The following is a 16,137-nucleotide window of genomic DNA, read 5'->3' as shown; positions in this document are numbered from 1 at the left end:
CGACAGCTAAAAATTAAATTATATTCAGTTTGATTAAACTCCTCCGTTTTTTTGTTTTTGTTTTTGTTTTTTGGTCTCATTTTGTTGCATTCTTTAAAGTTAACTTGAACAGGAAACTCAACAAACCTAGGCCTAGCCTACAAACTGGCTTCATTACATGATGACCAGAAATACTCACATCTGTTTAGCAGTACAATATAGACAGTCCTACATATTGGTCATTGTATTCAAATTGTTCTTAACATTAAAACAAAGAGAAAATAATCGTCTTTATCATTTTCTCACCGTCACCATCACCAGCACGCCTAACTTCACACTTTGAAGGTAATTCCTACATAGAAAACACATAATTAGAATATTTGAGGCGCTTGTATAGGTAGGCCCCTCAATGCTTGACTGTCTGCAATTGTTGAAAAAGAGAGAGGGAGAGAGATATGACGCTGTGTTCTCGTTTAGGCCTATACAAGGACAGTTAGAGCCCGTGAATCGTTTCGGAGCACAGACAAATAATATTACTGTGATACCCTCCTTTTTGTGTGTGTATCTTTTAAAAGCTAAAGGGGTGGAGCCCCGCCCTCCTCCCCACATTACCCGGCCCTGGCACCTGGGCCACTGTCTCCTCCCCTACAACCTCTGTCAAATATTCAGATGGGTTTAAATGATTCGCAGAGTTTGCTGTGATAAAATTCAAGACACTCAGGTGAGCTTTAGCTGGTGTAAAATATTTCAGAAATAAAAGCGCTCGGCCGACGTTCAAACGACGGACATTATCCGGGAAAAAGAGACAAATGTGTATGGCCCATTGACTTATAGGTGATATGGGGGTGATATAGAGGAACAATTCAATGTAATTATAGAGGCCTGTTTCCTCCCACATCCGCGGTTTTTGAGCGCTGGCAAGTTGGGAAGGAGGATTCTTGTTACGTACTAGTAGATGGTTGTCAAACAAAGCATAGGCCTACAGTAGGGCCTATAGCAAACTAAAGTATAAAAGCAAGGCAAAGCAAAATCAGAACAAAGTTAAAGAGAAACAAAGCGAGCTGCTGTATATAGACACAATTAAAACAAGGGCAACAACAAAGTCTGGCATAACAGTCGGGCTACAAAATCTGGAAAATTGTATGGCCTTACGTCAGTTTGTTTGTTTGTTTGTTTGTTTGTTTGTTTGTTTGTTTGTTTGTTTATTTGTTCTTTCTTTCTTTTCCTAGTTATATGTACTGTATTGCTTGTAAACAGCTGGCGCGCCATTACCAGCTGCTCCCATACACTTCATCGGACTGAGTCAGCATCATCATCGATCGATCGGCACCGGCACCCACCACCACCCGGAAGCGTGTTTTTTTAGACGGCACAGATTGGGGACACTAACCCCAACCCTAACCCTAACCCTAACCCTAACCCAACGTGTTTCCCATAGGTTTAATACACGCCATGCCCCAATCTGTGCCGTCTAAAAAAAGAACGCCACCCGGAAGATGACCAAGCCAAACGTAAACAAGGAGCGCACGTCCACTGTACTGCACTGCTTGGTAGCCCACACGGCAGTCAACAATATTTCTGGGATTTTGGTATAATATTTATCTATTTGATTTTATGTACTGGATAGCCGCTAAAGAAGATTTGTAGAATATTTTCAATCGCCCTGACCCAGCAATATGTCGAAGAAACGTTACAATCCCATGAATTTCTTCCAGGAGCTAGCGGAGAGTCGTGATGTCAACAAGCAACGAGCACTCGATAAAGCACTTGTGGATGCCTGCCTTGGGAACGATGATGATGCCGTGATCGACCTCCTACAAAAGGGAGCCTCCCCCGAGGGAGAAGTCTATGCTGTGGCACAGGCAATGAGTGGTGAGAACTTCAGACGACCACTCATGGCCGCTGTCATCAACGGCAATAAGAAAATGGCTCAGTTGCTTATTGAGAATGGAGGTAGGCAAGCTCTGTGAACGTAGTCCCATTCATTCATTTCCATGTTACTTCCCAAATCGGTCGGTCTGTACCTGTGCATGTGCTGTGGTTTATTCATAATATCCGTACGCGTATTCAGATGAAGTTTAATGATTTTAATCTTAATGAAGAGTTTGGGAGGGGGTCTGCAGACAACGGGCATTAACTTACTCCTCTCTTTCTTATGGACCTGTTGTAGACACACAACGTAGTTAAGCAGTTTTGTAATTGGCATTTACCACTGTTTGTTTAAATTAAAATATTTCCTTTATTCAAATGTATGTAAAGTTAATACAGTGTAATGTAATGTCATTAATGCAGTGTAATGGTAATAATGACAGCCTGAAGATTGGACATTAGTGTAGTTCTTTATCACTACATTCATTGTGAATGAAGATTTGATTCTGCATCACTTTTTGTTTTCTACACCCTCCCCTCCCCTCATTTATTGTCACATCACACATCCCATCCCACACTAGATAGAGAAACCTAGTTTCAGGGTTAGTTTCATCAAGAAGAAGGTCAAGGTCAGAGTATACCAAAGTACAGAATTGATTATGACATCACAAAATTCATTGTCTTTGAAGTATCCTTTCTTTTTTTTTTTGTAGATCAGTTTTCGTTTGTTGTTGTATATGCATTACCTCTTAAATCAACTTTCATGACATCTTGCTCCAAAACTTCACAGCTGATACCAGTGGGAAGGATAAGTATGGTGTGCAAGCAATCCACTGCGCTGCCCAATCTGGCCACAGAGACTGTGTGAGGCTGTTGCTGGATGCAGGGGCAAGTGCCAATGCAGAAACGGGCGACTTTAACAAGATTGGTGTTTACCAGAGTGAGGATCGATGCATCTCATTATTTCTTGCTTCCATTTGTGTGGGTGTCCTCTGTGTGTGCCTGTGTGTGTATGTTTGTTTGTGTGTGTGTGTGTGTGTATGTGTGTGTGTGTAGTTCCAGTCACCATTCAGATATGATTGTGAATATGATTATGCCCCGCCCTCCTTTTCTTCCTCAGCTCTGTCTGGTTTTAGACAAAACTGAAGGTACGACTCAGATGAGTTGTGAAACTGTCCTCTTTTAATGTCTCTAGGTAAATCCAGTTGACCGGAGGTTATCTAACTTCTGAACCACCGGGGATGATTGAATCAAGGTCTACATCAGTATCAATTTGGTTTTGCATATAGTATCAAGGAAAGATTTACTCTATGTTTCAAATGTCAGATATCATATAATAAACTAATGACAATTTGTTGTAGAGCAAGCTCATAACAAACAAAATCTGTTTGCTTAGTATAAGGTCCATCCTATAGTCTGCGTAATTGTCCACCATAAGTTTAGTCATCCCAGAATGAGCAACATCCCACTGTGTCCATGGTTCTCATCTAAGAGCCCTTTCGGCGTGGCACCACACCGCTGCACATGGCGGCCAAGCTGAACCATGTTGGCTGCATCGAGGAGCTAGTAGAGCATGGCCGGGCGGATGTCAACCAGAGAGACGTGATCGGGATGTCGTGCCTCAACACGGCCTGCAAGCTGGGCCACGAGGAGAGCATTCTAACCATCCTTCGACTGTCTGAAGGGCAAAAGCTTGGGACTGGCATGACCATTGGCACTGGTGAGCATTGTACCCCCACATCTTTTCCTGAAACATTTAATACTACAGTGTATATAAACACTAATGATTAAGATTGCTAAATCAAATGACACGGTTGAAGACAGGCATACAAGGTGCTAGTACCAATATGCACAAAAGGAAGCACAGCACGAACATCTTGTGCTTGGCAAATGATTACATTTTGCGATACTTCTAATGCATTTATGCATGCATATAAGCAGTGAAACGTCAAAAATTTTCTGGTGGCAGAGAAGAATGTTTTGAGTTTACCTCTGGAAGGCATGATTATTGATGTGTCCTTTGTAGAGGATGTTACATCTCTGCACACTCTTGGAACCTGCACTGCATTAGTGGAGATGCAGGGCACGTGAGGGTTTGAAACATGCATGAGGCACGACAGCAGCATGAATGTTGCACAACATTGTGAATACCTTAGTGAGCTGCATTTCCAGTAACATCATAAACTTAGATTTATGCATTGTGTGGTTTATGAAATGGGTCTATGAATTACATTTTTCATGTACCTTACTATGGGTGAATATTTGTTAGCTACATGTAGAACTTGCTCAGAAGCTAGAATGTTCAAAGATGTTCCAAACACTCTGATCCCATCCTGAACACAAACTTAGAAGCTGTATAGATAAGTGATTGAGTGCGTGCTGCAAAATTATGCATCTTGAATTCAGTGAGTGTGCAGTTATTTTTTTTTTTTTTTGCTGCACATTTTCTGCAGCCCTGTGCATGTTAGTGAGAAAATAAAGAGCTCACATGTGACTCATTTCAGCGCTTCTGATTGGCTACATTCTTAAGCCCATTTTATGATTTGTGATTTCGATTTTTATGACCATTGTAATATTCATTGTTATTCTACTGGCTGCAGGCAACACCCCTCTCCATGACTGTGTGAGATGGGGTCTACTAGAGGCCACCAAGGCCCTCCTAAGAAGAGGGGCTGATGTGAATCGGCCCAATCCCACAGGGTACACACCCCTCCACTTTGCACTGATACAGACTGACTCCACCGCCCAGGACATCACGGAAGCCCTCATTCTCCACAGCCAGGGGGTGGACCTGAACCTTCCGATGGGCAAAGGAAGTGAGTTATATTAAACCAGGTTTAGTGACTAAACATATGCCTTTTCACTGTATTGTCAAATATTATTTTTCTCACTACAAGAAGATTATTGGTCAATTTGATTTGTTTTGATCATCTCTTTAGTTTGTGTAGAAATTTTGTGGTTTGCTAGATGAATGTCTCTTCCTTACCTTCTTAAGTAGGTTGCTAATATTGAATCAAATATGCTTTGCTTCAATGTCATGGTAGGTGATGAAGTACAATATCAAAGAAACATTGTCTTATTGTGAAATTTGGTCTCCTCTGTGAAGTATGCAACATTCACATAGAAAACTGTCATAGTTGGAGCAGGTAGCATGTCAAAAAGGGATTTCATATTTCTATGATTTGGGGGCACTGTGGCATAGTGGATAAGCCTCTTGACTATCAATGGGACGTCTCAATTTTGAATCCATCAAGTGCCTACGTCCTTGGACAAGGTGATTTTACCCATCATATTCTTCTCAACCTGGATGGAATAAATGGGTACAGATAGCAATGCTAGGATGATCATAATGGCAGGACCCTGTGGTAGAGCAGTGGTAATACTGACGAGCCTACCTTGTATAAAAATATCATAGATGATATCATTAATATAAGGTTCAGTCCCATTCCGGTGGCCAACACTTTCTTTTCCTGAAGATATTAATGTAGATGGATTAACAATTGTGGCACTATAATCTATGACTTGCATTTGCATACTGGAAAAGATAGACCTTTTTGTAGATATACCAGTGTATAGCAAGTCTTCCAGACTTGTAGTACAACAGATGCAATAGTGTCTCTTGGTGAAATAATGATAGATGGAAATTAAAGTTTGTGGATGCCAAGGTATGTACATTTGTATTTTTACCTTTGTTCATGACTCATTTCTCTCAAGGTCTGAGACCGCTCCATTTTGTAGCCTTTGAACCTGACAGAGCGACGCATATACACATCCACACCATTGAGTACCGCATGTCCAATGACCACATCACCTGTGACCCGGGGAGACCGCATCGTGACCCCGCCCTGGCCCGCTTTCTCATCGCGTACGGAGCAGACTTTGAAGTGGAATACCACGGTGTATCTCTGCTGCAGCAGGAAATCTACTCCCAGTCTGACGACACCATTCTTGATGCCATACTTGCTGTCACCCATTCTTTTGAGATTCCCAATCAGCCGGAACAGGTGTCGTTCGCGAGAGCAGTGGAGGTGGGAGCGGAGAAGCGGGTGGCCAGACTGAGGGAGTTCTTCAGGGCGCCCCGGACACTGCAGCACCAGTGCCACCTGCTGATACGACGCCTCCTCACTCCGCGGCGTCTCAACAGACTGAACGAGCTGAGGCTTCCAGAGAAACTCAAGGATTACATATTACTCAGATCATGAGTGAGAACGAATGTCATACATATCTCTCTTACTGTATGTCCTGCATGAAATGCAGATGGACAGGAGAGCCAATGTGGTAGGCATGACAACAACCACATCTGCTAAAGGTATTTGCCATCAAACTCACAGCTCAGTGTGATGCTTCATTGCAGGGCACATGGCAGTAGCCGTTGTACTTAGATGCACCATGCTAGTACTAAAGTGGTCACATGAGCAAGTGAAATATCTAGAAAGGTAGAGCGAAGTTACAGTAAACAGAGTATGAGTAGGGGCTTTGCTGGTGAGCGAAATCAGAAGAATAAAGTACAAAACTGTACTCACAAAAGTAGATGATCTCACTTGATACAATGTACAAACCTTTGCACACATTCTGAGACATAACTGAAATCGTTGATGCAAAAAAAAAAAAGGTTTTGTGGGGGAGATACATGGTAAGATTTAGGGTGTGGTCAAAATGTAGAAAACTTTATGGTAGAGAGCGCCTTGTCATTATGCAGGCTGAGGATGCATCAAAGTGTGATTTCTGCACCATGTCCACATTGACTTAGACAAAAGAAAGTAGCAGAAATTTCATCAAAATTCTACTTAAACTGATAAACTCTTGCAAGCGTTCATCACATAATCAATGACATTGGTTCAAACGTGCAAACTACCAGTGGTTGAAATGCTGATGTCGTCAACTTGCTATTCTCCCAGTGATTTGTGAACTATGATGTCATCATAGCCCCCCCCCCCCAAAAAAAAAAAAAAAAAAAAGAGAAAATGTAATAAAAATTTGTGTGTAGATTAATTTTGAGGCAATATATTCTTTGCCAGTTTGAGTTTAAACTGCAGGGACACACTGAAACCAAAGTTCACAGAGCTTCTAGTTCCTTACCAATGGATTAATTGACACTTACTACACCCAACTCTGATACAGGCATGATGTCATAATATGAAGGGAAGAGGAAATTGACATAGGAAGATCTTAATATAAGGAGCTACCTCCTCTGAAAGATGCCAAGAAATCCTTCCATCATATGCCAAAGTATTCAAGTTTACACATCATTACATTTGTTTTTGTTTTTCATTAAAAGATTATATGGTGTACGAGTCAGCTTGATAGAGGCACTGTGTAACCTGTTTGGTAGAACCCCGTTTGCAGTACATTACAGGGTCTAATATACGGGTTCTTTATAGTTTTGCATGGTATGACGCTTTATTGGCTTTATGCAAAGCATGGTCATAGTGTCACATTTAAATGATAACTGTGATATCTGTCTATCTATCTATCTATCTGTCTGTCTGTCTGTCTGTCTTTCTGTCTATCTATCTATCTATTAATACATACTGGGATGACTGAAATATCCCACCTTCTCAAAGCTCATATACAAAAATTCAGGAGATGGTTGTATTTCACTGTCATACTTGGATAGAAGGAACTGCAATTTATCATTGTTCTCACATTGCATTTTTATGTGATGAAGGTTGCTACAAGCGACATACATACACCTCTTTTTCTTTTTTTAAAATCTTATGATATGTCTGTTGCATCATGGCTTTTCACTTCTCTCAGTTGGCTAAGAAACAATTGACTTCACATATGGTTAAAGGGATGGTATAATACTGGTTAAGGTGAGGATTCAGCTTTTAACTTTTAACAAAAAATTTTTATGAAATGTTAAAGAGTATACAATTCGAAGAGTAATTCAAAGTTTATTTGATGAAAATCGGTTTTGAAATGGCTAAGATGTCTAAAAGCAAAGTAAAACAAAGCCATCCTAATTAAGGATGGATCCCACCTTTTATTCAGTTTGCTTTGATTTGGATATCTCAGCCATTTCAAAACCAATTTTCATCAAATAAACTTTGGATTACCCTAAGAATTATATGCTGTTTCATATTTTGTCAGAAGTTTCTCTTCATCTCAAAAAAAAAATCATCATCAGAAAACGTTGAAAACATGAAGCCCCATCTCAACCAAAACTGTCCCATCCCTTTAAGTCATAGTTTGCTGCCACGTGCAGCTGAAACTTCATTAGAAATTTAAAAATTGAATAAAATTTGAAGTGGGCTACAAAGTGTCAAACCTCAATAGTCTCCATAAAATTCATCACTTTACACATGCCAAAATATGTATTGTTGCTTGGGTGACAAGACCTTGTATCTCAAATTCTGGCAAAAATTGCTATTTTGGATTAATGGTCAGATCATGGGTTAAGTGATGTCCTGTCCAAATTCTAGTTGTCTTACCCCAAAAATGAAACCACCACGGCATGTCAAAGGAAAGGCTATCCCATTTGATATAGTGCATTGGCTGCCATGTTTTTCTTTTTGCTCTCCTGAACATTTGACATGTTGTAGATATGAGGTCTTGTCACCCGAGCAACGATATGTGAAATCTTAAGATGAGAAACTAACCTTGAAAGGCACTAAAAAAAAAAAGAAAATTAAAATTGAGGTTTATTGAGGATGACAGCGAGTAGAAATGTAGACCGAGACCGCATTGTAGTGCATGGCTGCATACAGCATGACAAGATTTAATAGCGTTTCCATCTTTGCCATGTATGGGTGAAATTTAGATGATGCTCAGTGAAGTGTGAGGAAACAAAATGATTTAAAGCCTGTGTTGTATTAATGTCCTTGATAACCAAGGCTTAAAGATTACTTCTTACACTGTTATTTTTGCGAGGATTTAATTTTCACGAATTTCACGAAACACTGCTGCACCGCGAATTTAACAACACGCAAAAATGTCACAGTACACTAGACTAATGGTGCACTTACGATAGCCTTGGTGTCGCGAAAATATCTGTCCGTGAAAATAACAGCTTACTAGTATACAGTATTAGAGCAGAATTTGTGTTTGGATAGATTAAGTTCAGCCAGAATATTTTGCATTCATGTGTCACCTAGGGTGTCCACAATGACAGAAAATATTTGATGTTTAATCATCAAGCACATAAGTGTCTTTATATTTTTTTGGCCTTACAATGTTCAGCACAGTCAGTACGATGGAGCATGAAAGCAAATGACATTATATTCTTCTTGTTTTTTGTATGTTACAGGCTGACTAGGGGTGAATTTTCTCTCGCTACGCCCGAGAAGTACTGGTATGACTTGCAATGAAAAGATATTGAGGATGTATTCATAAACGTCCCGTAAGAGAAAGTTGGCTGTTGTGGCTTGCAGTCATGTAGGGAATACATTTGTATTGTGCAATAGCAAAGAGAAATTATTAAAACAGACGTATCTGTCTTAGTGAATGGAAGATTTGACTATTGTTGTTGTGTGTGGCTTAGGAAAAAAATGTTGTTAGCCCTCTCTATAGATTTTCTACGATGGAGTAAATGGGTGGATTTTTTTGTTTTTGTTTTTATGTTTGCTTGACCATGAGTGATCATGATGAAAATGTATTATGTGCTTTATGTTTATCCATTAGCTAGTGTGTGCGTGTGTGTGTGTGTGTGTGCGTGTGTGTGTGCGTGTGCGTGTGTGTGTGTGTGTGTGCGTGTGCATGTGTGTGTGTGTGTGCGTGTGTGTGTGCGAGTGTGCGTGTGCGGTAATGCAAGCTTTATATTATAGTATTCTGACATGTTACTCAGTGAAACTTAGAAATACTCAGTAGTACATATAATTTGAACCAGCAAGGTTATTTTGTCAGAATAGGGTTGTGTTATATTATGCTCTCTTTATGATGTGGTTCCACTGCATGTATACGTGATAGTGTGTGCAGGGAGGTGGAAAAGAGAATCTACCTCCCTGGTGTGTGGGAGTGTGTCATATATTATGTGGCTTCATACATTCCTTCTACACACATATTTGATTCTTTGGAATGGAGCCAAAGCAGTAGAGTTGGACCTACCATACAAACGTATCTCCTAGACTATAGTATGTCCAAAAAAAAAAATATATAAATGACCACAGGATTTACGCATTGATAACTTTCAGTATGATTATAAACTGTCTGAATCCTATTTCAGGGTATAGACATATAACATCTTACCTATATTTTACAGAAAATCCCATTCAATTTGGTTAAGTGGTCACAGAAATGTAAAGCATTTCATGGGGCTTTTTTTCTCACAAGTTTAGCACTTGGATGCTCTTGGAGTTGCATATTAATGTGTAAACACGGACAGAACTTGGAGGGAAGGGATTCCTGACATGCTCTACAAAGATCCTCATTTCTCTTTGACCACTGAAGCAAATCGGATGGGGTTTTCTGTATTCAAGATGTGTGTAATAAGTTATAGTTTCGTACCCTGAAATCGGATTTGAATAAATTCACTATTTTTGAAAAAGTTATCGTTGTGGAGGGTCCTGTTGTATTTTTTTTTTTTTTTGGGGGGGGGGGGGGAGGGGACATAGGCCTACGGTACAGATGAAGAAGTGAACACATACAGAATGTTTAATTTGGAGGATTAGATTACTTTTTAGGAACTTACTACTCTCGCTGCAAAAACGTTCCAAGCTGTGAGGCCAGGGCACTTTGTTCATATCCAGGCTACAAATGTCATCAACTGCTGAACTGATTTATATATGTACTCATCAAAATAGTATCAAAATTCACTTTAAAAGTACATGTACCATTGCAACAGATCGAAATTTACCCATTTTTGTGCTTTTTGATTCATGATCAACAAAAATTATCAAAGAAAGTAAAATAATCCAATCTAGCTGTACATTCTATTTTCGAAAGTATGAAAAATTTAATCTTTGTGACGCATCTAGTATGAAAACGCTAAAATGAGGGAGGAGATGCGTGGTTCTGCAAGGTAAAGGGCGCGCTAGTGTTTCAATTTTCAATTTCAATTTATTTTCAAATATTTCTTAGTAAAAAGTACATCAAATATGACAAAATGAAAATAACACGTATTATCCAGCTAGGAAGCGTAATAGAATATTACAGACAAACAGAACACGGTGGTCAATCTATGAAAGTTGGAATCTGAAAATAAATGCTAAAGAAATTATATGATGGAACCTACTTAAAAGTGTGACGGAAATACAAAATATTGTAAGATCTTTTCCAGTGTATATCGCAGATATGCGACAATTTCCTTCAGTTATCGATTCCCCGATAAGTTTGATTGCCCCCACTCACTTCGAGTCACAACCTTCACTTCAAGATGATGAATACCTCATAATGCCTTTCTGCAATTCAGCAATCTTGAGCGTTTATATCTTTCAAATCCATTATATTGTATTTTCGTTAAGTATCTATTATCATTATTATTATTATCATCACAACTGTGGGTTGCTGGGTTTTTTTTTCAAAGGAGGGATAGCCCTACCGAGGCCTACCATCAAGAAAACACTCCACCTCGTACAGCAAAAGAAACTTGCAAAACTCTGCTGGTATGATAGTTGCGTCGTGTTGGATCATTCAGAAATGTGCGGGCATTTCGCAAGGCAGTGATCGAAGATTACGTTGGATCCAACATAAAAGATATGCAGAGTTTTAAGCCATTTTTTTTTTCTTCTTCTTTTTGCATGGGATGTATAGAGCGGGTTATATCGCTGTGATATACTGTCGTCAGTTCTGCAACATATATGCCAAGGGAAGCACACAATCTAAGCTGGTGGTATGCATATTCCTTGAGTCCTCGTGTTTGTCGATATAGATGGCAACGAATTTGTGAGGTTGCAACTTGAAGGAGTCTGATGAACAATCATCGTGCAGTTACTTCAGTTCGAAGGAATATGGAAAGTATCAATGCTCTTATAGGAACGTACATCTGAGTGTTCGTATAGTTCCGTCATTCGCATGACGCCGTGCGTGTCTCAAAACATGGCAACAAATACAGTATCTGTCATGTTGACACTGATTTTGTCTCTAGCCTTAATTTCTTCATCATGCTGTGGTGCGACAGAGATAAATGCGTCAGGATCACACGCAAGAGGAAATATTCTTTTGATGTTCCAAGGCTGCGGTGTGAAAACGAGTCTCTTCAATGTCGGACTGAGGCTAGGCGCTGCCCTCTACGCTCACGGCTTCAACGTCTCGTTCGTTGTCACACATACCAACGGCACGTCGTCTGCTTACGATGAACTCAGGGATTACCAGAAAATTTTCATCAACTCCGGAGAGGTCTCGACTCAGTGTCGTTCCCACTTCCATGTGAGCACTCGGAAGGAAATCGGCGTACAGCAACTTTTAAATCTTCTACAGCCGCAGTGGATAGGATGCGACGTTTTACTCCGCAACGAAACGGCGATGAAACAGCTGCGAGAACTAGATCTAGACCTAATCATTGGGGAGTCATTCGGACCATGCTACCAGATACTAGCAGACATTCTTGGCGGCATCCCCTTCGCTCACTTTCTGGTAACCTCGCCGGAAATGCTTCCTCCCGCCATATTTCCGCAGACGATGGCCTACACGCACGATCGCTCTTACTTTCAAAGGCTCCAAGCCCTAGTACACCAGTTGAGCGTCCATATCTTTTATCAGCGACTCTTTGCCTGGTACGTCACACTTGCCAGAAATTTCAATGTGACATCACTAGATAGTCATTCGGAGCTTTCTGCGTCCTACGGGTCGGCTTCCCTTTGGCTCAGCAACAGTGACCCCGTCCTCGACTTCGCCCTTCCCATCCCACCTAACGTCATTCCTCTTCCGGATCTCGGTGTTCGATCTGCCAAGCCCATTCAAAACGATGTAAGAAGTCCCAAACGAGTTCTGTTTCTACTTGATTCATTTCATTTGTGTAATCTATGTAGTTGCTACAAAGAGAACTCAGAATTATTTTGTCTTACCCGACAATAACATCTAGACAATATATCTGAGATTTCATTAACTTCAAGTGAAGCAAGTTTGCCGCTAGACTGTAGACAAAACAAAAGATGTGTGGGCATAATTACTGTGAAGCGTCGGGTGTGCACAATCTTGATATTTTATTCATTAACAATACGAAACAAGTGACTAATGATAAAAATAACAAGAATCCATTTTCTTCAGGAACTGAATTCGATCTTGAGTCGGAAGGAGTCGACAGGCATCGTCGTTGTGGCAGTCAGCAGCATTGAGGGTCTGATGACGACGAAACTGCAGAATGATTTCGTCACTGGGCTCGGAAGGGTGCCGTTTCAGGTGGTGTGGCGGAGGTCCAAACCTCAACGGCTGGGGGTTGACGAAAACCGCTCCGTCCAGGCGATACACTTCACGGGCTGGCTCGAACACAACGATATGAACGACCTACTTGGTGTGTATGAACCACGGTTTAAAGTGCTCTTAACTCTTAAAATGAAACAACGACGACGACGACAACAACAACAACAACAACAACAACAACAACAGCAACAACTACTACTACTACTACTACTACTACTACTACTACTACTATTACTACTACAATGTACCACACTCCATATTCGGAAAAATTGATTGTTACTGCTAAATCAAACTGAAAGAAAGGGAAATACTTTGAAATAGGACAAAAATAATATAGATCATTCGTCACGTGTGTGCATCAGAAGAATTCCAATATGCTATGGGTATGTTGTCTAGTATCAAGTGTCATTACGCATACTTTTATTCCGTTGTTACTTCAAGATTTTTTTTTTCCATCTTGGGGATGGTTTCCTGTAACTCGACTATAAAGAGGATTACCGTAATAATCTTTTTACAGGCAGGACGAACACTTTGGTGTTTGTTACCACGGGAGGGCGCTGTGGTGCTTTTGAAGCCATTTACCACGGAGTGCCGACATTGTGCCTTCCCCTTTACTCGGAGCATTACGAGAACTGCGCCAAGCTGGTCCGACTAGGCATGGCCCAAGTGATCGATGTCAAGTCGTTTTCTGCCGAAGAAGTCCACAAAGCTGTCTCGGAGCTCGCCACCAACAAGAGGTGTGACTTGCGTCTTTCTCCTGTCATTCAATTCTCAATATCTATTATGCCTGTCTTGTGATTACAGTATATAAGCCAGTTCGGAGTTCCACTTTGCGCATGAGCAGAAAAAAGTCATTCGTACCACCAGTCATGTTGGTTTTTTACTTCATTTGGGATAAGCATCTGTGATGTAATAATGATTCATGGAATACTTGTAAATGCTGCTTGAGAGCACATCCACCTGACAGCAAAAGTGGTATTTGAATGAAATTATTAGTGCATTCAGTGCAAAATAATGAAATGGATGCTTTCCCAACTGTTAATTGACGGATCATTCTGGTCATCATCTGGTCTAGGCAAGTTCATTCTTTATTTGAACAGGATTGATGAATCCCATAAATTGATACGTAAAGCTTTATGCATTTTGTCGCTCGGAAAACGAGTTAAGTGCCCCTAACCGGCTGGAAAAAAAAGAGAAAGGTCATTCGTACCATAACGACTTCCCTCTTCTTCCGTATAATGTGAGCATTCGTTCTTATTGGTATCATCTAAAGGTTTACTTCTAATCAGCTACAATATCCGCGTCCATTCCATTAATGTCTTCGTCATCTCTTTTTCCTCCCTTACTGTCGTAAGCAATGACAAGGAAAATATCAAACTCTTCATGCTGCGTTGTCGTTAGGAGTCTGATTTCAAGTAATGTTCCGTTCTTACCTCTAGACATCGGTTTGTGTGTGTGTGTGTGTGTGTGTGTGTATTTTGTATTATGAGATTTATGCAGAATTTATATCTCTTTTGTACACATGGTATGATGTGCATGAGATATTCTTTTGCATGTTAACCAAAGCTGTGATTCAGCAGCACAAAATTGAGAAGAATACAGCTGCTTATCTTTGTCTATACTCGTTTCGCCGCGAAAATGGTGCCTGATATCGAATGAAATTCAAATAAAGAATGCCATAAAAAGTGCGTGTGTGTGTTTGTTTGTGAGAGTAATCCTTCTTCTTATATTTTTATTTGAAATTATCCGAATTCAGCAAACTTTTCATCTTCCTGTTTATTGCAGCTTCAAAGAACAAGCCCTCCACGCATCCAAGAAATTTCGCTCGAAGCCTGAAACGGCTGGGGAACGAATTGCATTTTGGGTAGAGCACGTCCTGCAAAATGGCGGCAGTCACCTCAGGCAGTCGGGAACTGGATCAGTAATAAACTTCCTTCAATACGCGTGCCTAGATGCTCTAACCTCCCTGCTATTCATCTTGATGATAATAGTATATCTGTCGTGGAAATCAGCTTTTACACTCGGCCGATATATCAGTCTATTTAAACATAAAGAACGCAAGGCAAAACATCACTGATTTTTTTTTTTTTTATGTTGACGCTTTGAAGTTACTATGAAGGGATATGTTCAGGTGTAAAGTTTATTGGAGTTGTATTCCTTGTTTCTGTTTGAATGACCTTTGATAGAGATTAGTGTATAAAGTGAAATGTTTTTATCTATACATGGAGGAAATATGAATTGCATACCACATTTGTATATCTCCTTCACCGTTATGTCACATCGATGCGAAGCTTTTAGTCACCACACAAGACTGCAGGATGACAATTTTTTAATGCAGAGGAGTTACTATGAATAAACGGGTGCACGTCACGAGCTCGACACTCATTGAGTCATACTGGCCACGAGTCGTACTGGCCACGAGTCATACAGCCCACGAGTTATACAGCTCACGAGTCATACAGCCGAAGAGCTAGACACCAAGTGAACAAGGCCCACGCGCTCGACATCAAGTAAAAAGGCTCACTTGCTATACGCTCTTCAACCTATAGATATCAGGCAAAATTTATATGCCCACGAGCCCATTTTCATGATATTACATCATGGGACATTTTGTACATAGTGTTAAGCACATGGGCCTTATTTGGTTAGTGTCATGCTCATGGGCCTTCTTTGACCACTGTCTGGGTAATGGGTCTGTTTTACTTGGTCTCTAACTAGTGGGCATGTTTTAATTGGTGTCTAGCTCATGGGCTGCATGTCTTGTGGACTGTATTGTTTGTAGGTGTATGGGTCATGGACCTTTTTTCAATGTCTAGATCGTGGGCTGTATGACTCGTGGGTGTCGAACTCGTGGGATGAACCCGAACATCATGAGTTTTAAGGAGACCTCCGGATGATTTTAAGACTTTTATACATTTCAACAATTATAAATTAGTTATAATGAGTACAGAGTTTCAGAATTTATAATGATTGGTATAAGGAATAAGAATG

General features: G+C 40.4%; 2 protein-coding genes across 2 annotated transcripts; both read left to right on the top strand.

Annotated features, from left to right (window-relative positions):
* The first annotated feature begins 1,582 nt into the window (after nucleotides 1-1,582).
* On the top strand, nucleotides 1,583-6,775 carry LOC139715634 (transient receptor potential cation channel subfamily A member 1-like). The gene is made up of 5 exons (XM_071627191.1): nucleotides 1,583-1,932; nucleotides 2,639-2,788; nucleotides 3,341-3,568; nucleotides 4,449-4,664; nucleotides 5,563-6,775. The coding sequence occupies exons 1-5, from the start codon at nucleotides 1,656-1,658 to the stop codon at nucleotides 6,048-6,050; spliced, it is 1,359 nt and encodes a 452-aa protein (XP_071483292.1). The 5' UTR covers nucleotides 1,583-1,655; the 3' UTR covers nucleotides 6,051-6,775.
* Nucleotides 6,776-11,823: 5,048 nt separating this feature from the next.
* Nucleotides 11,824-15,962, top strand: LOC139715664 (UDP-glucuronosyltransferase 2B19-like). The gene is made up of 5 exons (XM_071627220.1): nucleotides 11,824-12,693; nucleotides 12,994-13,241; nucleotides 13,668-13,883; nucleotides 14,932-15,090; nucleotides 15,929-15,962. Exons 1-5 carry the CDS (start codon nucleotides 11,824-11,826, stop codon nucleotides 15,960-15,962), a joined length of 1,527 nt encoding a protein of 508 aa, XP_071483321.1.
* Nucleotides 15,963-16,137: the final 175 nt, after the last annotated feature.

Source organism: Diadema antillarum, unplaced genomic scaffold (genome assembly GCF_040938485.1).
Source record: "Diadema antillarum isolate AM-2024a unplaced genomic scaffold, OU_Dant_1.0 scf00000053, whole genome shotgun sequence".
Classification (NCBI taxonomy): Eukaryota; Metazoa; Echinodermata; class Echinoidea; order Diadematoida; family Diadematidae; genus Diadema; species Diadema antillarum.
Note: the sequence above shows the minus strand (reverse complement) of the source record. Positions and strands in the feature narration are given on the sequence as shown.